Source organism: Neodiprion virginianus, chromosome 2, assembly GCF_021901495.1.
Source record: "Neodiprion virginianus isolate iyNeoVirg1 chromosome 2, iyNeoVirg1.1, whole genome shotgun sequence".
NCBI classification, from domain to species: domain Eukaryota; kingdom Metazoa; phylum Arthropoda; class Insecta; order Hymenoptera; family Diprionidae; genus Neodiprion; species Neodiprion virginianus.
In genome coordinates this window covers 36,136,263-36,160,762 of record NC_060878.1, presented here as the reverse complement: position 1 = coordinate 36,160,762, position 24,500 = coordinate 36,136,263, and the positions used below count along the sequence as shown (strand labels likewise).

Sequence of the window (24,500 nt, the reverse complement as noted above, 5' to 3'; positions counted from 1 at the left end):
CTCGCCGAGAATCGTCGTTACCCTCGTTTTTTTTCTTTTTTTTTGTCGTTTTTTTTTACTTCTATTTATCCTTTGTTTCAACGTAATCGCATGCACACCTCTCGTCACAAAGAGAGAGAGAGAGAGAGAAAGAAAAGATTACTTCATTTCAGTTGAATCAAATATTTCATACAATATTCTAAAATCGCACAAAGTAAAGCTGATCGCTTTAAGCATTTCGAAAACTCGTCAATCTTTTACGTTAAGGACGATTTTCATGAATCGCCACAGATGATCAACTGGATCACATATTCAACCTATCGTTTTTATTTTTTTCATATTCAATTTTTCAGGAATCACACCGTCGGACATCGACAAATATTCCCGTATCGTATTTCCGGTTTGCTTCGTCTGCTTCAACCTGATGTACTGGATCATCTATTTGCACATCAGTGACGTCGTCGCGGACGACCTGGTGCTCCTCGAAGAAGCGAAGTAAACAAGAATAATATGTGTATATACATATATACATATATACATACATACATACGCGTACGTAGGTACATACATATAGTGATGCAGATATGGTCAAAGAGAGAATAAATTATGTGAATTAATTATACATATAGATATGTGGATGTATACATATACATATACATATACATATACATATATATACATATAGATCTATGTATGTACGTACGTATGTATAGGTATGTAATTACATACGTGCTGTGAGATATTTGCGAGTTTTGCCGGGCACTGCACGAACTGCAGAGCGGATTCTCGTGTCACGAGTATAAGGGAGTATGTAACGTGAGCCAGCGAACGAAGGAAAGCTCTACATGCAAAGCAACGTTGCCGGAAATATGGAAGGATACGTGAAACGAAGCGTATAAAAGGAAGGATAAAATTTGGTGGATGACGTAAAAATCTAATATATTAATTAATACGGAACGAAAGGAACGACGCAATATAAGTAATACGTGACTGCCGGTGCGGTGTCGGCAAATCCTCGAGAAATAAATAGCAACAACAACAACAACAACAACAACAACAGGAGAATATTGAGTAAAAAAATTCAAATAAATAAGTAAAGAATGAAAGAGAAAAAAAAAAAAGAAAAAAACACGAACATATACCTTAAACATTGCCAGTATATATCTAGTCCTTAACTTCGGTATAAACACGTCAATTTAGCCACACTAATAGTTTGATAAGAGATCGCACTTGATCGGCTTAAGAGCGCACTTATAAGATAAAAATAAAAAACCCAAAAAAATAAAAATTCCAAAAAACAAAAAACCGAACTATTATGTACTAACGCTATTATAAAAACTGAATTATAATTAAGAAGCAAAAGTATATAAATAAATAAATACGAATAAGAAGAGATGGGAAAGCGATATAGGAAGAAAACCATATGGAAAAATCAATATATTATATTAAATATGAATAAATTATAAATCATAATATATACGGACAGGAGAAGAAATGAGTGCGGCATGGGGGGCCGTGGAATTTAAGAATGATATGTGCGGATTAATTACACACGAGACGCACTGTGAATATTACAAGACAAATGAGAGAGCAGCTCTGTGCTTGGTGAAAACTGAAAGATGATACATCTTTTTTGTTTCTTACGATTGATTGATATTATTCGCGTTTATCTTTCCGTTTGTGTTTCTTTTCTTTTTCACTGTAACGAAATATACATACATATATTATATAATTATATACGAACAATGAGTAATATATGTGTTGCGTCATGCTGATTGTTCGAGACTGATTCGAAATATTAAAACTAAGTATAATATACAAATACGTATGAAGAGAGAAAAACAGAAACAGAGAAAAAAAAAAAGACAAAAACTATTATTAGCGACAAGTTGATACTCGAGTATTTATAACGTATTAATGATAAATGAGAACAAAAACAAAAAGAAAACACAACTTAAAAATGAAATTAGCTATAGTGTGAAAAAAGTATATACCTAATCGCGACGGAGTTGTGTTTTAATTATTAAATAGTATTACGTGAATATTCGCCCGTTGCGATGGATGAGAGAAGAGAGAGCATTTGATATGCTGAAATACAAAAACAACAACCAACATAACACCGTAACGAAATGATAAAGTAAAAGCAGAACGTAATATTAAAAAAAAAAAAAAAGAAAACACGATACATAAAAGTAAGACGATACAACGCGTGCGTGAAATAACGAAGGCAAAAAACCGACCGGTGCGAACGATCGAGTTCACGAGATGGCACGCGAGTATATAAATTACATACATATTATATGATACACTTGCAATCCAATTGAAGAAATAAGTTCACCGTTTCAATCACTGCGTAAATATTGTCATTATCATTACGATTATTATTCTTACTGTCAGCATTATTATTATTATTGTTGTTGTTATTATTAATGTCTCCGTTGCGAGTCTCGAACACGCGCGTGTACAACTAACGTAATGCGAAGCGTTGCATACACCTTGCATGCGTATATTAAGTCGTAAGAAATTGCAAAGCGTGACGTCATAGCGCACATAAGTTACCACGTGCAGATATTGAGATGTACAGGGAATCGATCCCGTCGATCCTCTCGATCCTTCGCTATCCCAGCGCACAAATCACCGCATAATCACCCGGAATAAGTCGAAGAAAATTTCCCATCGGTCTTTTCTCCGATTATTTCAGCTGTTTTTTCCCACCCTGCTCAATCTGTTTATTAATTATTTCTTTATTTTTTTCTTTTTTTTCTATCTTTCGTCGGAGTCAATTTATTCGTTTACTTTTGCCAAACGATGTTACTTGCATGTGTCTACCTACACAAGCCATTCTGTAAGGTGAAATTCTGGCTCGACTTCGCGACGATCGAAAGTCAATTATTGGGAATAATTTGTTTGTTTCTATTTTTTTTTTTTCTATCTTCTCTCACACGATCATCTCGTGATTTCGAACAAATAATTAATAACTTGAAAGCTTATTATTGTCCGCGATCGCGATTTCGACGATGGGAACAAAGAATTTATCGTAATGGAAAAAGCTCAAGCTCCTATTAAGCGGCTTCGAAATTCCACCCATCTGATCCCCAACGAAATATGCACAGAATACGTTATACAGACACCAGCAACGCTCTTTCGTCAAACATTCGCGATAAGCTTGCAAAAATGTCGATGCGAAAAAGTGGTTCCTCCGCGTGTGTAGAATAATCCATTCTTCGACGCATTCGAATAATAAAATTATAATTCCTGCTCGATGAACGAAGTAGTATGTCTACCTAGAACGTGCGAATTCGGAATTAGTGTCCGGTGAAAATGGATGGTTTTCATCTGCAAACAACCGTGCTCCTTGTATAATTCTTCCTCAAGTAACGCACATTATCAAACAACACGCGTGCAATTTCATCCGTTCTTCTCTCGTTTCTCTGCACATTCACGCATCACCCTTTCTCTCGATTCGCCGGAACGAGGAGGGGGAGGGGAGATGGAAGCTTGCCATTCACGGTATCGACCAGACACACCCCTGCTGCTCTTACCCCCGCAACGGGAGAAGAAATCCCCCCCCCCCCCCCCCCCCGCGATGCGAACGCGATCCCCGGCTGTTTAATTTCGCGAAGACTCGTCGGCTGTCCTCTACAATATCGCGAAAGATCAAGCAGCTAATTATCGCGAACGACGCGTGAAATCTTTCGCGATCGATTGAAAATTTGATACAGATTTTTTGCGGTAAATTCGGAACTTAACATAGAATCGTGGCTCGGTTCGCATGTTGATAAAGGTGTCGTAAAATGAGTATCTGCGATGATTGCAATGCACTTTCTTGTGCGAATAAACAATGTACTTACCGATATTTGTATCGTGTAGGAGAATCGCGAAGCTGTGCCAGAGATGAAATCAACGGATGGCTTTAGATCGGGATTTCCGAACGGATTCGCAAGTCAACGGAATTTAGTAAACTTGATTACCTGAAAAAAATAAGGAATATCGACGCGTTAGAAACATCCGATAAAAACCATTGTTCCGTCATTTTACCCACAAACCCCTAATTAATCATACATATATGCCCGAATTGATATTTCTTCTATTATTTACAATTCCCGCGCAATTGCGTTACTTATATGTATACCTATAACGTCACTTTATACATATGCATACACAACGCAGATACACACACACACACACACGTATTATATTATAATATATATATAACGAACGTGTAAAAGCGATTATGAAGCAAAGAGCGGCGGTCTGTCGTCGGCTGTGAGCCAAAATATGATTTTGGATATCAGCTCAAGTATAAGAAATAGGTATATTGAAAAATATACGTATTGTTATACACTGTACATGCAATGACGTATATGAACAAGTAAAACAAATGAAAATAAAAGAAGAGAAAAAGATGACGAGAGAGAATGAAAAAAAAAAAAAAAAAACAAGAATTCCATTTTTGTATACAAGAAATACGGTCTGCACTATTATAATATCGATTATTATATAATCTACGTAAACTTTCACATTTTGTACTCATTATAATTATCGATCGTTGATTATTTTTAGACCGCTTCTCTGATATACATACATTATACATATATATATATATATACATACGATATATAAACGACGAGTATATTTATCTGTTACCACTTTAGAGCCTCTATACATATACGTATATAATATAATAATGACAATTATATAACGACGGAGTGAAGAGAAACCTATAGTGTTTTTATAATAGCTGTAATATATTCTATCGTCTATGTCTATATTTGTGTTGCATGCAGCGCGTGCCAGAAAAAGGATAACCAAATAACGAGGTTTACCCCCCACCTCACCCTTATACCTGTATAAATGTATACACTACACTCTCGTTTGGTCATCTTTTTCACCACACCTGTACAGAGCAGCTAGTCTTACCTTTGCGGGTAATATATTCATATACATATGTATAATATACATGTATATATATATTGTTATAATACAAATATATGTATACATAGATAATATATACACATGTACGTTTCGCAATCGCGAATTTTTTTTATTTATCGATTCTCAATATTTCAGGAAAGGACGGAAAGAAGATTTTTCAAATTCACCAATTTCTCTTCAATTTTTTTCGCGCATTTTTCCTTGACTATATTTATATCAAAACTCGTACGTGTAATATCATATACCGCAGTCGAGCATTCGGAGCATTCGCATGAAGCGTATCAACACCCCAAAAGTAGGACTGGTTACTAATCTGTCCTCTGGTAGGATTTCCGTAACGGCAGGCACCTGTATTATCGGAATATAATAATAATAATAATAATAAGAAAGATAAGAATAATAGTAATAAGAATAATAAGAATAATAATAATAAGAATAAGAAAAAGAAGAATAATAATAACAATAATAATAATAGTAAGAATAAAAATAAGAATAATAAGAATAACAAGAATAACAAGAATAATAAAAATAATAACAATAACAACAACAACAACAACAACAACAATAATAATAATAGTAATAATAATAGTCATAACATAAGAGGAGGAAAAAAAGCGAAAAGAAAAATCGTTCGTGACGAAAATGTAGAAGTGAAAAAAGAAATACGAACGTGTATTGTAAAAGTAAACGATACGAAAGCATCTCAAGAGTCAGTCCTATCGCTCGACGCAATTAAACTACTAAATTAGTCATCCTGTACATATACAAGTTTTATACAGAATATTGTATTCATTAATTATATTATACATTACCATAAACTATAATACACATATATATATATATATATATATGTGTGTATATACATATATATATGTATACATATATTATACAATTGTAGTGTATACGCGATACGTGATTGCACGCATGTATAAATATGCGCGTATATTTGAAAAATTCATATATACATGTATATATGTATATGGTGTGTAAGTTACTGTAAATTAATCGGAATAGTGATAAAAGTAGAAAGTGTTTGAGGGTAATTGTAGGACCCTCATCGTAAAAAAAAAATGAATATTATATATACATATATATATAATAACCAATTATATACCTATGTTCGTTCGTTAATTTATTTTTTTACCCGGTGAAAATATTTTTGCAAGAAAAATTTTGGGTTTTTACTATACACAGCAATCAATAGTTGATTTTTTTTTTTTATGACGTTTCTTTCTTATTCGACAAAGTTATGACGCGTCTATTGAAACTCGTGTAACGGAAAACTAGTTGAAATAACGTAACGGCAACACAACCGCCAACCTCGTGTATATTAATCGCATTGAGCCATCGATAGAAAGGTAGAATGAAATTAATCCCAAAATTTTTCCTAATCACAAGTCGTATCATTCCGATAATTTCCGTCGCGAGTTAACGAAGCGATGAAGAAAAAAAAAGAAATTGAACATTTAAATCTGTTATTTTATAGTATCGGCGTCGACTGTTCGATACGTTTTTGACTGAAAATTGTAATCGGTGTTATTCATTGTCGCGTAATTTCAAAACGAGTGTTAAGCGATGGTTTCTCATTCCTCTACAATATTGTAACCCTTTGTTTAAAACCGTGATTAATCCTTCAAATCTTTGCGCTTACATGAAATACAACGGCGACGTCCGAACGACGAACGTATTCCCGCTTTGAAGCTACTGCTGCCGATAGAAATTCCATACGACGACATGGTTTTCTCCAATTACGAGAATGAATAGCGATAACAAGCGATTAAAATTGATTCAGGACTCCGCTGCTGTCGTGAGAAAAAAAAACTCACGCCAACGTACAGATACACACGCACACACACACACACACACACACACACACACACACGCGCGTACGCATAGAAGCAACCAAAAAAAAAAACTATCGCGACTTATACGTTTCAAAAAAAAAAAAAAAAAACACAATTAATATTAATAATATATATATATATATATATATATATACACATATTTATATGTATAAACAAAAACTTTTAAACAATATAAACTAACATACAGAGTAGTGGTATTGAACGAGTACATCATAAAAGTAAACTAACGATAAAGTACTCAATACGTACTAAGTAATTATTAATTAGGTATAAGTCATAGTATATAATGATGTAAGTATATAATGAATAACGATAAATGGAAGAGAGACGTAATATTAACACCTTATCTACATTCGTAACTGAATTATTAATTGACTACTTAACAATAAAGACACACGATGCACTATTCACTAAAAAAGAGAAAAAAAAAAACTTGCAATATACTGTAATTGTAAGTGTACCTACTGTAAGTAAAGATTATCATCATCATCATCATCGTCATCGTCATCGTCATTGCCATTGTCATTGTTATTGTTATTATTATTATTGTTGTTGTTGTTGTTGTTGTTCTTATTATTCTTATTATTATTATTATTATTAATATTATTATTATTATCGTTATTATCATTGTTACGGTTATTATCATCAGTTAGTTATTGTCATTACAATTCTTATCAATGTCATCGGTACTCGATGATTTACCTACAATCGTGCACCCGTAACTTATACAACATATACTAGATTTTTAATTTAACTTTTTACCCACTCCTTTATACGGAAATAGTAGAGCAGGCAGACTCGTACTAATATAGTAATATTACATCTAATTTCATTTTGATACTTCGCAAACCGTTATCCTCGTAGAATCGCATAGCTATACATGACATACAATATTCATTGACAGAGGTACTTGTATGCCTGTATCAAAGTCGCAACTTTTTAATAATTTGAAATACGACGGCGGAATTTAGGCGTATTATTATACATATTATACACAAGCTTTTAACACGATACACCGCGCTGCATCGTCTCAATGTTTTTGTTTACGGTTTGATTAATCGACCTTATATTGTGTATTATTGGATATTGATGTATAAAACATTTCCGTATGATATCGTTGTTCCTTATTATTTTGTCGATACTCGATATGTGATAATTCTTATTCTTCATATTATTATAAACGGTTGTCATATTACGTTGTCATCACTGTTATTATTATTCTTATTACTATGCATATTTATTATTATTATCATCGTTGTTGTTATAATTAATATTATTATTGTTGTTGTTTTTATTATTATTATTATTATTATTATTATTATTATTATTATTATTATTATTATTATTATTATATCATTATTATTATCATGATAAACATCATCGTATTAGTTATCGAATAAAAGTTTAAAGATTAATAAGGAAAAAAAAAGAATAATTACAATGCGAAAGATGTGATGAGTCGTTTCAAGAGTACCAAATTCTAAAATGAATTTAATATTAACTGCATATAGTATACATACTACATATTATGGTAAATAATTAGCACCCCATAGATCGGGCACCATCTTATAAATTGATTACTACTACAAGGATAAAAATAAAAGAAAAAAAAAAATCATGCAAATTGAAAAAAAAAAAAATAAAACGATGAAGTGTACGAATAATGGCATATAATGTATTGTATAATTGTGTGAATGGAGACTTAAATTTAGCCCTAGATTTAGACTTATGGAATATACCTATAATATAGACGAGCGGTTCCAACAATATAATTCATATACCTATATTATCTGTACAAGAAATGCATGAACGTGATCGAAGTAGGTAGGTATTATCATATACATTGTATATACCTACGTCCAGGTATGTATGTACAACTGATAAATAATAATACGTAACGCGCCGTATGAAAATTTATGCAAGCCGACGTCGATTTTTTATGGAAGTTCAAAATCCTAGGTAGAGGAAAAATTTATCGCGATCGCGCATAGCGCGATTATCTTATTCAACTCTGCGCAGATACAATGGAAAATGAATTAATATCGCAATCGACGATTTTTATACACGTATTGCACAATCATACACGCCTCTTTTGGATTAAATGAAAGAAATTCGCTGGCTTAATGCGATTGAAATAAAATCTGACAGATCACATGCGGGGACTGAATGAAACTTTTCCAAGCGACGCTTAAGTCGGAAGATTTTAGGTTTCCCACAGTTCGGATATAACGATTAGAAAAATAACGAATCATCCGCGCAGAACTTCAAAGAAGCAAAGAAAGTATCAGCCTCCATAAAACGACGTTGGCGGACGAACTGGCTGCGTCGTGGGCTCAGAATAATTCGACCGGAGTTATGCGATTGAACGATTTTTTATTCATCATGCGGACGGTTCAAGGAAAATTGATCGAAAATAGTGAAGAATATGTTTTCTATTAGATCCGTGCAGGAATGCAGCCCTTCGTTTATCGGTTTTCAATTTCTTTCACAAAATTTTTCTCAATCGACCCACCGATCGCTCCACTGCATTTTACACTGATAATTCAACTCTAAAAGCGAGGCCTTTCCAATCGTATAATTATAATAATATTAAAAAGAAAAAAAAAAAAAAAACAATTTCGACAATTATTCGGTCGATGAATATCGGTAATATCTCCGTGTACAATACTGACTTGCATGAAGACGTGTGAAATTATAAAGACGTCGTTTTTCCATGAGCCCGCAATATACGCCGGGCGCCGATTCAATACTCTCTATAAATATACAAGTTCTCTGCTCTTGCGCCGAAGGAATATAGAAATGGAAATAAACTTGAGGGTAAGACGGAGAAAAAAGTAAAAAAAAAAAAAAATGTTGCAGAGATATAACTGATATAACATTATTATACATACATAAATAATATAAATACCTACGTAAGTGAATATAAATTACAGTAAATATCGTGACGGTTTGAATTACGCGTAAACCTGTTGAAATTGAATCAAAGTTTCGTCCTGCAAGGGAAAGAAATTTCGCTCCACTTTCAATCCCATGTGCGCAAACTTACTTAACGTCAGGTTATCTACACCCATACATATAGGTATAGGTATAGGTATAGATATAATACATTATTAATAACTGAATAGTTCGCAAAATACAGCGAAACCGCGGGAGGGATGGTGATATTTTTATGATCGGTAGATTATAGTAACTCCGCTACCCATACAATTGACGCTGGGAGGCTCGCGCCAAAATTTTTCTCCATTTCGAATGTGTGATCGAAGGTAAAATTTGGATAAGCAGAACAAAAACGAAAAGACGAAAAGTCATACGAAAAAGAAATATCCTCGAACGTTTTACCGTCGGCAAAACCTCCTGTAAAAAAAGCGTCAAGACGTTGCTCAAATCGCCCTTAGAGGTTTAAAGTACTGCCACCCAGGACCGACTCAACAATGCAAACACTTCGGGCCTCTCCACGCGAGGTTCGAATAAACGATTCGACAAGTAACGAATAAGACTCGGACGTCTCGGTGCTTTCGTTAAAAAATTATCAATATATTCGAGCCGTGTTTGAAGCGTTTCGAATCGATTTGACGGTTATAATTAGTGGATGGAACCGAGCTGATCGGTGCTGATCGAGGGCCGCGATATTTGGACCAACTTGGAGGGTCGAGATGGGTTTGAAAACTTTGAGCCGGTCCTGTCGCCACCCCCAATATTATAGTTCTTGTCTATTTTCACGATAGGAATGTTTGTATGATAACGAAACAATATATATTATCCTGAACCACCCGTATAATTAATAAATAACATGCAGCCCAGCTGTCAGTACGTATTACACCTTTAGCTTATATACTACGGTTCGTGATTAAATGCGTATGTATGTCGAAGGTATTGTGATCTGTTATAATAATAAACTTACGATCAATATCAAAGTGTGCAGTACGCAAGTTTGGCACTCCAACCCATAAATTTATAAACGATCCCTATAGGTATACAAAATGCTACACCTCATGCTGGATACGTATTAGCAAGACGTGAGTTAATCCCGATAACCTTAATTTCAAGTCGGATGACGAAAAAGAAAAACGTATAGTTGGGTACTGGATAATTTCAAAACTCCTCCGCAGAAGAATAAGAAAAAAAAAAGAAAAAAAAAGCAACAAATAAGGAGGTAAACTAAAAGTAAAAACGAGCCATGAACAAATATATTATATAGAAGATAGATTAGGTCATTTTATTGATATAATACTTGAGGTAAAACGCGCAATGTTCTTTCTTGCAATATAAGAAGAAAAATTTACTCAACCTTATTGTTTTACAGAAAAGAAACGTAGAAAATGAAATTTGTAATGAAAATGAGAATGAAAATGGCCTTCTCTACTCGGTCATTCATATCTTGACGACAAAATTTAAATACGCTTTACGTTATAGGATTGATTCAATTGCCTGGATCCTGATGTATACGCGGAAAGACGAATACATCGCTATACCTATCCGATACGAAAGAAAAATAAATCACTGTCCGTGATCTTCGCGTAACTATACGCCGTTCATATATATATGTATATGTGAGTGACTATGTATGATATCCGTAGGTATAAATTATACGTACAATATGTATGAAACCGTTGTAAATAGAAAAATTAATCGAGTACATTGAAGCTAAAATTTAAATGAAACTAGAATTAATCGGCGTAGACGAAGTGCATTGACGATGAGATATTATTACAGGATAATGCCCGGATGCAGAAAGTGGAACAACTGCTGGTAAAAGGCTGTGCATACATACGTAAAACGAACGGGAGTGGAGCAACAATACACCATACTCACTTGCTGATTGAAAATATTTATATATATATACGTATGCTTGTATAAAATTAATTATAAATGATCAAAAAAACAAAAAATAACTTCTTTTGATTTATACACGATCGGAAATTCATGAAGGTTTAGGGGAGTATTACCGTCTAGAAACTTCAAAAATTCGATGTTTTTTTTTTCTTGCATTTTCTTATAATATGGGGTTTTGGGAATGTGTCTCAAAAATATTCATTCAACATTCGTCCAACTCCCATAGTTAGGCTGCGGTGCGTTGGGGCGAGGCAGGTAGTCATCCCCTTGACCGTTGTGTCGGGGAATTTCCCTGTCCCTTGTCCCCCTTGCAGTCCAATACCGAAAGTATCCTTACAAATAGTCATACAGCTCCGATTTAGTTGGGTGATGGTCAGGGATGAAATGATGCACTATTCGCAATCGATTATGTTTTTACAGGACGCGAAGTTTCGGCAGCCTATTCCCGCCTATCATCATCAGGTTTCTTTAAGGGGTTAGGTGGGTTTCAAAAACTCAAAATAGGTACATTTTTATGAATTTTTTTTTTTATTCAACCAACAGAATATTTCATTTCATCAATTTAACACATAAAAGATACATATTTTATAAGTAGCTTGTGAAATTTTCATTGAAAAATATTGAAAATTAAGGCGTGGACACGTCGTCTACTATGACCCCTCAAAAAAAAGTTCTCTCGGCGTAGTCAGGATAACTCATGACAGATTCATCTGAAATGCGAAAACCAAAAATTTTCTGTTAGTAGATGTTTAAAACTCGTGCTTGGACGAAGGAAAAAAAAAAAAAAAAATTACATTTTTGGCGGCGTTGAAAACAAAAAACCCTTATTTTGAGTAAAATTTGTACCCTTCATGGCCTTGAAAAATTACTTGGAATAGAAAAAAAAAATCCCTTCGTTCAAGCACGAGATAATGTTATTTTGAAGAAGTGTGCAAAATTTGAAAGAGATCGGTTCATAAGTTTTCGAGAAATCGTGACTACCGATTTCAAAAATGTAGTTTCGAGAAAAACGCGATTGAAGATTTACATTCAAATAACATGTAAACAATCGTACTTACACCGTATAATGATGCAAACCCACGTTTTTTCCACGTGCCATCACCTGACACGGTAACATCTGTCGTATCTTCAACATTATTTTCATCACACGTTAATTTTTTTTCTTGATTTGCAGCAGACAACAAAATTGATTCGGCAACAGTTATGACCCACTCATGTATTTTATCAACATAAAAATTGTACGTTGATGCATTCAAGAATGAGGAACTTATATCCATCAAACCACAGAATTTTTTACATCCGGCAAGTCCTAAGCCTAGTATTCGCATCACAAAAATAAACGAACAATAGCTAAGCAGCTGCCTCCATATACCTGCGTCACGCTCGGTTATAGCCTGATGGGTGAAACATCCAAAGGCTATCTCTCTTAGAATATGACTCGGATCGTTTTAAAATTTTAAAGGAATATTCTCAACATATTCAATTATAAGATAAGCCAAAAAAAAAAAAAAATCGATTTTTTGAAATTTTGAAACCCACCTAACCCCTTAATGTAAAATGAATAACAGATTTTACATGATAACTATATGGCGTTTATAATTTTATTACTGTACAAATATGCCACTGTTACAGATGACTCAAGTTTTGAATGTCGGTTCTTTTGTTGTCTGTGTTGTTTTTAGAAATATGTATCATTTCTAATAGTCAGTATACTTTTGATCTCTAAACGAAGTAGACGTGCGTATTTCAAAAATGGATCAAAAAGGCAAGCGAGGTGGCCGTGCACGTAAGCCGATACCACAGTTTCGAAGCTGATACCGAGCCTACCAGTACGTCAGCGAAGAAATTGAAAGATGACGATTTCTGTATAAACACAGAACACGGTTATAGTATTATCTACTTTTTTTTCTGTCTTCTCAGCTATCAGCGCTCTTGCCATGTGTAAGACGTGTAAAGAAGATATAACTTTTAATGAAGCAAGTCCTCGTGGATTGGGCCTCAAAATAGCAGTGAAATGCAATCGTGGTGTAAATTATATAAACTCATGTCCTCTGCTTGATAAGGCTTTCGAAATAAACCGTCGAATAGTTTTTGCCATGCAACTCTCAGGCAGTGGTATGAAAGGAATTACTCTATTTTGTAGCATGATGGATATTTGTCAAGGACTTAGTGAAAGTACACATTACGCACGTCTGGAAAATATCTATAACGCGAGTCAACGGGTCTGTGACATCGTAACGAAAAAAGCGACCGAGGAAGGGAACAAAAAAAAAAAATAAACGTTCCGGAACTGCATAGCAGGTGGTATACAGGTAAGTCTGATGTAACTATGTATTTTACGTGTCGACCAACGTTTGATTGACGACATGGTCAATTTGCGCTGAGCAGAAAATGGATGCACCGAGCCTAAAAATATACCTTATACATACATATATTATATCTTATGTATCGTAGGGATTCAGATTTTGGAGGGAATAATTACTTACATTTATCGAACATTTTAGGCTAATGCATATGGTATACGTGTAATGTTATAGTCAAAGAAGCTCAATTTCAAGGAAAATATAAATTAACCCTTTTGCTGTGGTCTTGTAATGCAGAAATTGTGCAAAAAAAGTACGGGCTTTCGCTTGAATTAAAATACAGAACTCATCAAACGGATTGAATTTAGATAAGTTTGTTTAGGACAGCACATTGAGGTAAGTTTAAATAATTCAACATGTTGCAAAATTACTATATTCCAGTCGAATTTTGCTATAGAGAAACGGTCGAAATTAATTCGAGAATGTTGAAAGTTTAGCTTTGGAACAGTCTGCGAAGAGCAGATTCGAAATTTGTAAAAATTGGAAAACTCTTTTTCATGCTGATTTTTCTGTGTTATAATCACTTGTTTTCAAGTGGTTTTTTCATCCAGGCCTTATGAAATGATGATATTATATTCTCAACCGAAGCAACTAAATTTTGGCATAAACAACGACGAAAATTCCAGTGATGCTATGAACGATGCCAAGTGGGCGTACACATCCTAAACCGTCTCGTACTTTCGATAATATAATACAACTATTCGTTGTTGTCGCTCTAATTGCTGCTTATACTGAAAATACAATATTCACCAAATAGTTTTGGCAAATTTCTGCACCGACGTGAGAAAAAAAAAAGAAATTCCCTTACATTTGAAACAAGTAATTCACTTAAAACTTATACATATCGCTCTGAAATGATTGTATCGCGAATTTCTATTGACTTTCGAATTTCCACGAGGCCCGATAAACGTCGTAATAATACGATCGCAACGCATAAAAGAAGAAGTTTAGAGGAAAATCCTCGGTATATGCGACTAATTGATCGAGCCAATGCCGCAACATTGCTTCCAGAGCAGCTTGATTCTCGTTCAAGAAAGTCAATAGCACGAAGGAAAGCTGCGATGACGCATTCACCAATTTTTTTTGCGTTTATGGATCGCGCCTTCGAGAAACATCTCGAAAGTTCCGATCGCCCGGCAGAAAAGCCTGGTGTTGATTCAACGGCGAAAATTCTAGAAGCCGATGACGTATCCACGCCGCTGCGACGGACGCGCGCCGCTCTGAAACTCGGTGAGTCAAACGATCAGCTCTAGATCAATAAACTTTTCGAAATTAGAGCTTTTCCGAACCGACATTCGGACTAATTGGCTCGCGTAAAATCGTCCGCGAAATTAGCCGTCAGCATAAATGGTCCGAAGGTGTAAACGGGGGGGATTCGGACGGTCAAAGGAATGAAAGTTCTAGATTCGCGGCAACATCCGGGCCTCAGTTTCTGGAACGTTCACAGTTCAATAAAACCAGACGCAGCGCGGCGGCATTCAATAATCTCAAACTGACAGCGAGCCGTAACGGTCGACGGAAGCGTTTGAAATATTTCGCGAAATTTCAACGGAGTTCGAATTTATCGCATACTCGAGAGAAAAGCTATCGTCTAATAGGTGCAAAGCGATATTGCTCTACGTGTTTTCAATTGACTTGTGAATTTCGGTGCGAACTTTCATACATTTTCGGTAATTGAAAAGCAAGACGCAATGCCGGAGGACGTAGCCATCGCTGATAATGGCGAGGTCGAGACCTTCGCCTTTCAGGCTGAAATTGCTCAGCTTATGAGCTTGATCATCAACACCTTTTATTCGAACAAGGAAATCTTCATCCGAGAATTAATCTCGAACAGCTCTGATGTAAGTTGATTGTTTTATTATTTATGTATTTATATCATTTTTTTTTTTTTTTTCATCTATTTTGCTGACATTTTTTTAACTCACTTGGGCGAGTTTGCCGATCGTTATTGAATTTGACATCCTCTGGCAACGAACATTGAACACCTGAAATTTATACGTTTTTTCTTTCTCTTTAATTTCAGGCTCTGGATAAAATCCGTTACGAATCTCTGACTGATCCATCAAAACTCGAGAGCTGCAAGGACTTGTTCATCAAGATAATACCCAACAAAAATGATCGCACCCTGACAATAATCGATTCGTAAGTATCCATCTAAGTCCATTGCCTTCGTTTAACAGTAAGACTGACCAAAACATTTCTATTAATTTAAATTGCCATTGTTTTAAACTAGATGAATTTTGTTGAGGAAATTAACGCAGCACGCAATTTTTAATAATCACGCTTGTTGACGATTTGCATTAATTGCAAATTACTACAATTTAAAATGGATGAACTTTTTCGGAAAAATAACTCAACAATCACATTCATATTGAATTTTATCTGCACAGGGGAATCGGCATGACCAAAGCTGACCTGGTGAACAATTTGGGAACGATTGCAAAATCTGGAACCAAGGCATTCATGGAAGCTTTGCAGGCTGGTGCCGATATCTCGATGATTGGTCAATTTGGTGTTGGTTTCTACTCGGCTTACCTGGTTGCGGACAAAGTAACTGTCACCTCGAAACACAACGATGACGAACAGTACCTGTGGGAATCTTCGGCAGGTGGATCTTTCACAGTTCGCCTGGACAATGGAGAGCCACTGGGGCGAGGAACTAAAATTGTACTGCACATCAAGGAGGACCAAGCGGAATACTTGGAAGAGTCGAAGATCAAGGAGATTGTAAAGAAACACTCTCAATTTATCGGCTATCCGATAAAACTTGTCGTCGAGAAGGAAAGGGACAAGGAGCTCAGCGAGGATGAGGAAGATGAGCCGGCCAAGGACGGCGAGAACGAGGATGACAAGCCCAAGATTGAAGACATTGGCGACGACGAAGATGAAGAGAATAAGACCAAGGATGAGAAGAAAAAAAAGAAGAAAACTATAAAGGAGAAGTACACGGAGGATGAAGAACTGAACAAAACTAAGCCAATCTGGACTAGAAATCCTGATGATATTAGCCAGGAAGAGTACGGAGAATTTTATAAGAGCCTTACCAATGATTGGGAAGATCATTTGGCTGTAAAACACTTTTCCGTTGAAGGCCAGCTTGAGTTCCGCGCCTTACTTTTCATCCCTCGCAGGGCGCCATTCGATCTATTTGAGAACAAGAAGAAGAAGAACAACATCAAACTATATGTAAGAAGAGTATTTATCATGGACAACTGCGAAGATTTGATTCCTGAGTACCTGAACTTCATAAAGGGTGTTGTGGATAGCGAAGATCTTCCGCTAAACATTTCGCGTGAAATGTTGCAGCAGAATAAGATTCTCAAGGTGATAAGGAAGAATCTTGTCAAGAAATGCCTTGAGTTGTTTGAAGAGCTAACGGAGGATAAAGAGAATTACAAGAAATGCTACGAGCAGTTCAGCAAGAACTTGAAATTGGGTATTCACGAGGATAGCCAAAACAGGAAGAAGCTGTCGGACCTCCTCCGCTATCACACATCGGCATCGGGTGATGAGGCTTGCTCGCTAAAGGACTATGTCGGACGCATGAAGGAAAACCAAAAACACATTTACTACATTACTGGCGAGAGCAAAGACCAAGTCGCCAATAGCTCGTTCGTTGAACGAGTGAAGAAGCGAGGATTTGAGGTTATTTATATGACAGAGCCGATCGATGAGTACGTCGTACAACAAATGAAGGAATACGACGGCAAACAGTTAGTCTCTGTCACCAAGGAGGGCCTGGAGCTCCCGGAGGATGAGGAGGAAAAAAAGAAACGCGAGGACGACAAGGTGAAATTTGAAAACTTGTGCAAAATCATGAAAGACATCCTCGACAAGAAGGTAGAGAAAGTCGTGATCTCAAACAGGCTGGTCGACTCTCCGTGCTGTATTGTTACCTCGCAATACGGGTGGACGGCAAACATGGAACGAATAATGAAGGCGCAGGCTCTTCGAGATACGTCAACCATGGGATACATGGCGGCTAAAAAGCACTTGGAAATTAACCCCGATCATCCCATCATTGAGTCGTTGAGACAAAAGGCCGATGCGGACAAAAATGATAAAGCAGTCAAGGATCTGGTCATGCTGCTGTTTGAAACTTCACTTCTTGCCTCCGGATTTGGTCTGGAAGATCCGCAAGTCCATGCTTCTAGAATCCACAGGATGATAAAACTTGGTTTAGGATTTGATGAGGATGAAACTTTGACTGGCGAGGAAGAGAAAATGGATAGTGAAGTTCCACCTCTGGAAGGTGACGCCGAGGAGGCATCAAGGATGGAAGAAGTGGACTAAAGTAAATGTATACTCAGATTGTTACCTAACTCCAAAGACTTTCTTGTGTTGCAAGAAGAATATAAGACTGTTACATTTCTTTGTTGGACAGTTATGTACGACTGATTACGAGAAAGAAACTGGGACATCCGATTATGTGTAGGGTTTCTCTTTCTCTCTTATTACCTCTATCTGAAGTTTGCGTTTAGAAGATGTTGTGTGGTATGTGCCATTATGCGAGGGTCCTCTCTTCTTCCCTCTAAATTGTATTATTTTTGTACCGTTACTCCGTTTGTCATTAATTCTCCATTTTTTTTTTTTTTTTTTTGTATTCCGTATTTAAGTCATTCTAGTGATTAAGTATAACATATATGTAGTTGTTTAAGAACGTTGTATGACTTAAGGATTAAACGTTTAGAATAATACTAAATCTTTATGTTACGATAATATATATAGTGTATATTTTTTTCAAATTCCACACCCTGTCACATTTAAACCTTACAGCTAATCCTAGGGCCAGCTTTGAGGTACGATTGTAAACTAAACAAAATGGTATGCGCTTCAATGTCGGTTTAATTTCGCAATCTATAAAAAATTAGAAATTTGTAGATACGGTTCGAACTTTATGTATTACAATTTTTAAAACAATAATGCAGTTCTATAAAATCAATCAGGACACACATAGTAAAAATAATGAAATAATTGCCGTACTTGCGTTTCGTTCTCGACAGATTCCGGCATTCAGTTCCAACATGGCCAGCGTCATTTTAATTACGTTGCCGTGTGGATTATACGATTTTTACAAATTTAATTAAGCCGATCGTACTCGCAACACTGCGTTTCACTAATTAACATTGTAACTGATCTTATTATGTATTAATTAATAAGCAAAACACCCGCAATGAATTATCAATTTCAACTTGGAAAAAAACAAATGCTACCTTTGCGGTAGCAAAAAATTGAAGACTACTATTTAATTAAATTTGATTCTGAATATCTATCTTTTCCGGAAAATTATTGTAATGTTCGAATTAAATAATTTTACAACAATGACAGTTTGGGCAAAATCAAAGACGAGCCTTTCAATCTATTCGCATTGTACCGCCAATATTGCTAGAGATTTTGATTGCCTTCTACACTTTTTACTCGGAGGATCGACGAAGGACTAGCACTACCGGTAATAATCATACTGAACTAAGCCGCATTTGTATTTTGAAATTGGATTACCTGGAAACGGCGGAATACTTTTTTCGAATGATTTTCTTCATACCTGAACCAAACAGTACAAACGTTCGAAGAATAAACGAAGACGGCGGGAATTACGCGATCTTCCAATCGCTGTGCCGTTTCCGTTGCTTCTTCCTATGGAAACACAGGCGTGAAAATGTCAACAAAAGTGCAACGTGTCCCGTTCTCGAGTCTGCGCAATGTGAAGTTGGCAGGATGAGTGATTTCGTGTTGCCATCTTTTGCGGCTTGAAGTAAAAGATGGTGGTTCAAGAAGCAAATTGTGAGGCAACGGAGGAAAATGTTGAGCATCAAGATGAGGAAATTTCGAGCGACGAGAGAGTATATTCTCTAGAAAGTATCCTTTTTTACGTTTCAATTGTTGCCAAGTATACTCGACAACTTTGCGGCGAAAGGTTCCCACCATATGTGACAGCGAACTCTAACCTATCCAATGAGCAAACCAATTGACTTACAACGTTCTAATATGACTAGTCGTAATTTTTTCATGGCTACATTATTCACTTATATCAATTGAATTGAGTTAAATTACATTTCACTCGTGACGTGATTCGATTTATGTCAAATACTTTCTTTGAGTAGTTCCCAGTTCCTACCTGTGTGATTCACTCTATAGTCATTCCTGATGCAAGAAATTTAGTATTGAAGATAATCAAAGATGCACAGCAACAGCACGGCCTGCGTCATGGCGATTACCAACGCTACCGAGGGTATTGTTCTCGCCGATTACGGAGACTGCGCAAGGTTCTCAAAGTGCCACAGGGTGACAGGCGCCACTTCAAACGGCGCGATGTCATGCCAGCCATGGTCAGCGACGACAAATTTTTACAAGTACCATTGACAATGGCAGAACGAGCATGGAGTTACGCTATGCAACTGCGTCAAGAGTCTAATACCGAGCCCAGAAAGAAATTTCATTTAGTTTCTAGATTAAGAAAAGCTGCGACCTACTCTCTGCAGTTGCAAGAATTGATAGAGGTGAGGGCTCGAAAATTTTCGCAATTTTGATTTATGATTTGGATAACTACATTTCCTTAATTGCTCCTCATAATCATATGTATTCTTTTTGTAACTAGAGTGTAAATTGTGACGCACGTACCAAGCTGGAGGCACAAGCCTACGTTGCATGGATGCACGGTTCTCTACATTTCGAGCTGCAACTGTGGAAACCAGCGATGGAAAACCTGAAGAAAGCTCAAGTTGTCTACGAAAAGTTGGCTTCAGCCTTGCCAGACCTCGAGCAAGTGATTTATAAAGCCAGGGTTGAGGAGCTAGCACCTAGTTTAAGATATTGCGCCTACAACATTGGCGATACTTCAGCGATAGACGACCTGATGCAGATGAGAGGACAACTTAGTGGTGAATTATTGGCCAGTCTAGATTCATTGATGGCTCAAACACGTAGCAAACAATCAAATGCTGAGGAAGTGACATGGCGTGGTAAAAGTTGCGGTACAGTTCCGCCCAGAGCTGCTGGATTGCTCATAGCTGACTCGAGATTGAATCAAGCGCTAGCCAAGGCAGCTAATAATCAAGCAAAGATTGATTTACTCGAAGCACATCTCATAGATTGCAAGGATGCGATTGCGACAGTAAGAGAGGACTTCAAAGCTGAGTTGAAAAATCGTGACACAGATAAAAACAATCCGCTGCAACATTTGGTCTCCTATTTGCAATACATCAAACTGTCGAGAACTTTGGAGAGAAATTTAGCTTTAATAAAAATAGCTCAGGAGTCTGAGAAGGCGAAACCACAAGATATAGTGAGATTGTACGAGGCAGCTTTGCATAACCTTGTAGAAATTTCACAGCTTCAGGAAGATGAGGATTATCAAAAAGAACAAGACACAAAAACTAAGGGATATCGAGCGTTCAGATGCTTCTACATGGCTCAATCATTGGCAAACTTGCACCGTTGGCGAGAAGCAATGGCCCTGTACCAAAGGTCATCTCAACATGCTAAAGATGCGCTTCGCAATCCGTTCGTCCTACCTGAGGAGTTGAAAAATGATCTACAGAAATTGGAGACTCTCATTGAAGGAGCTCAGTATGCGGCACACGCTCATAGCGTTCTTGAGGAAGACCAGGAGGAAGAACCTGGTACAAGTAAGCAGACTAGAAGCAAGAAACCCCTTTATGAACGCCTGCATGAGTACAGAGAGGATCCTTCATTGCTCACTAAACAACCGAACGTTTATAAACTTCCGCCATCCATGCGAAGCATCCCATGCAAACCGTTGTTCTTTGACCTAGCTTTTAATCTTGCAGAGTTCCCTGATTTGTCAGATAAATTGGGCGATCAAGGCAAAAAGGCAGGCCAAGCTGGGCTTACCGGATTTGTCAAGGGTCTTTGGGGATGGGGAAATAAGTAACGTGTTTTTTTCTAACCTAACTTACGGTTTTATAAAGCTCTAAAAATCCTCAATTTTTGAAAGAGTTGAATAACTTGTAGAACCAAAACCTAGATGCATTTGAACTTTCTACTAGCTACACAAAAATTGGGTTAATAATTTGTATCAGTAATAAAAGCTAAAGGTACAATAGAATTGTTTTTCTATTTTCTTACCACTATTTGTAGTTCACCACTGGTTCATGACCACCAATGTTTCAGGAACGAAAAACACTCGTAATAGAAATACGTATTGTATTTATTCTTCAAAATACGTCAATACGAATGCATTTCCTCTTTATCATCTCTTTCTTTCTACATATATATTATATGTACCTATATTGTAAGTCATATGGTACAAGTAAGCATAACTTGGTGCTGAAATCCTCTGTGGAAATGTACGACCTTTGATAACCCAACTCTAGGTAACGATTGAACCAACACAGTCGTGATATCTGATGGATGAACTAAATCACATAACGTTCAAAGGCACATTTATCAAATATTTACATCATTCAAATATATTGCAATACTTGATGAAAGTTCGTCAATGCGTTCATTCATTATCTCTGTAGAGGTCGACATGTATTTTTATGCATCGCATCAGACAAGAAATAAAGCATGTACAAAAAAAAATTCGCTAGGTAAAAAAAAATGAATGTTCAACAGCCCCGCATAACAATAACTTTCTCAGAATCACAAGCCTGGCCAGCTGCGAATTCACTTTGAAAAGACCAAATTTGACTTGATTCAATAAGACTTTAAGCTTCTTTACTCCTGGTGATCTGCTCAATTAATCTTCGAAAAATTCGAGCAAGCTCACTATCAGGAAGTGTTACCAAAATACTTTGGCCCTTATCTGCCAGCTTACCAACTGCCGGATCGATTGGGATTCTGCCTAAAAATGGAACCTTAACCATTTCTGCTAGGGCTTGTCCACCGCCCGATGAAAATATATTTGTGCACTCCTATGAAACAGAGGAAATATATTGCAATTACAAGAAGCATGTTGAAAAAATGTATCTGACTAAACAAATCGACTGTGTTTTCACTCACTGAACAAGTTGGGCACACAAAGCCACTCATGTTTTCTACAATTCCAATAATTGGGATACCAGTCTTTCGGCAAAATGTAACTTCACGAAGAACGTCATCTACAGCTACTGCTTGAGGTGTGGTTACTATAACAGCACCGTCGCATTTGACAGATCTGTAAGAAAATGTCACGTAAAAATAATAAATTATTCAGTAAGATAATCACCAAACATTGGTGTCATTGGCAAAATTGTCACAAAGCAAAAATGATTGTCAGAAATAAAAAGGCTAAGTAGTTTCAGTAACTGTTACAGCACTATATGTCGTAACCATACTCTGGCAATCAGTGTGAAGCTTATCTGTGTGTTATGTTTCTAAGAGTCTATCACATGATTTATCATCGCCACATGTGACTGTTACTAATAGACATGTGATTCCCTTACTCGTGATTATACATATACAAATATATTTATCGCCTCTGTGCCCACTGAAGTGCAATTATACCCTATAAACAAACAAAGGTTTGAACCATGGCCAAAAATTGTCATTCAAGCAAAAATTTACCAGGTAAAGATGACAATGAAAAATTATACCGTGAAAAGAAAATTTAGTGAAGATCTACTCGAAGTAGAAGCCAAATATTCGTCTCTTTAAAGAGGCTTAATACCGTTTCAACAAATATGTGCAAGTCACCTGTCAAAATATTTACCTTAAGTTTTCCATAACTGTGATGTGTTCGTCCGATGTTCCCGGCGGCGTGTCGATAATCAGATAATCTATATCCTCCCATACGACATCAGTCAAAAACTGCTTGATCATGCCAGTTTTTTTAGGTCCCCTCCAAACAACCCCGTCGTTTCGATTTTTCAACAAAAACCCTATGGACATAACCGCCAACTTTTGTTCCTCGTCTGCGTAAACTGGAACCCATCTAAAGTGTTTACGAAAATTTAAACTTGGCGTAAAAGACTTAAAGCGTACATTTTCTGCAAAAGTACGTAATTGTATCCAATATCAAAATTACGTGTGGCAGCGATATAAGATACGTGTAGTCAATTTAATGTTTTATTGTTTTCTGGGAATTTATCAAAGTGACGCTTTACCCTTTGGTCGACTGGTGGACATCCTTTCCCTCCAAATTCAACAGATAAGGGATGCTAGGGCCGCATAAGTCAACGTCCAGTAAACCGACCTGAAATACGTGACAGTTGTTGGTACATAACCTCGTCAACGATTTAGTAAGTGAATTTTTACCTTGAAGCCCGCCTCCTTCAGTGTCAACGCCAACTGAGTGCTGACCGTAGATTTCCCGACACCACCTTTTCCGGATAAGACTAAAACAACGTGTTTCACCCCTTCTAACATTATCGAACGCTGTTTACACCGCGGCGACTTTCATCTGTTTCCTAACCACTCACGACTTCGAATCCACTTCAAATCGAACAACTGTGAAATCACCTGTTATGTCTTCCGATTGGTGGGAGTACGAAGCGTACGCTACTGCGTACTACGTTGTCTATGCTGATTCGAATAAAAATAGTACAATAAATCGCAGCCTTCGTCCCTTCTCCTTTTCTGACGT

At 36.5% G+C, this 24,500-nt stretch overlaps 4 protein-coding genes across 13 annotated transcripts in view; 3 read left to right on the top strand and 1 right to left on the bottom strand.

Moving 5' to 3' along the window:
* Positions 1–2,143, top strand: part of LOC124297030 (gamma-aminobutyric acid receptor subunit beta) — an 85,326-nt gene extending 83,183 nt beyond the window's left edge. For all 7 annotated transcript variants that reach the window (XM_046747601.1, XM_046747599.1, XM_046747597.1 and 4 more), the window contains exon 10: positions 333–2,143. In XM_046747601.1, the coding sequence (XP_046603557.1) occupies positions 333–478 (146 nt within the window). In that variant the 3' untranslated portion in view covers positions 479–2,143. The remainder of the gene's footprint in view (positions 1–332) is intronic.
* A 13,311-nt stretch (positions 2,144–15,454) lies between these two features.
* Positions 15,455–18,696, top strand: LOC124298360 (heat shock protein 83-like). The gene is made up of 3 exons (XM_046750246.1): positions 15,455–15,816; positions 15,999–16,117; positions 16,366–18,696. Exons 1-3 carry the CDS (start codon positions 15,667–15,669, stop codon positions 18,266–18,268), a joined length of 2,172 nt encoding a protein of 723 aa, XP_046606202.1. The 5' UTR covers positions 15,455–15,666; the 3' UTR covers positions 18,269–18,696.
* Positions 18,697–19,671: 975 nt separating this feature from the next.
* Positions 19,672–22,040, top strand: LOC124298362 (signal recognition particle subunit SRP68). Of its 4 annotated transcripts, none has more exons than XM_046750250.1 (3): positions 19,672–19,831; positions 20,135–20,472; positions 20,571–22,040. In XM_046750250.1, the coding sequence occupies exons 1-3, from the start codon at positions 19,735–19,737 to the stop codon at positions 21,864–21,866; spliced, it is 1,731 nt and encodes a 576-aa protein (XP_046606206.1). In that variant the 5' UTR covers positions 19,672–19,734; the 3' UTR covers positions 21,867–22,040. The 4 variants fall into 4 exon arrangements, with proteins under 4 accessions (XP_046606206.1, XP_046606204.1, XP_046606207.1 ...); XM_046750248.1 differs by having other exon boundaries at positions 19,678–19,831; positions 20,084–20,472; XM_046750251.1 differs by having other exon boundaries at positions 19,830–19,970; positions 20,111–20,472.
* An 81-nt stretch (positions 22,041–22,121) lies between these two features.
* Positions 22,122–24,477, bottom strand: LOC124298366 (cytosolic Fe-S cluster assembly factor NUBP2 homolog). Its single transcript, XM_046750261.1, has 5 exons — positions 24,173–24,477; positions 24,022–24,110; positions 23,628–23,849; positions 22,940–23,093; positions 22,122–22,851 (listed from the first exon to the last, which is right to left on the bottom strand). Exons 1-5 carry the CDS (start codon positions 24,281–24,283, stop codon positions 22,645–22,647), a joined length of 783 nt encoding a protein of 260 aa, XP_046606217.1. The 5' UTR covers positions 24,284–24,477; the 3' UTR covers positions 22,122–22,644.
* Positions 24,478–24,500: the final 23 nt, after the last annotated feature.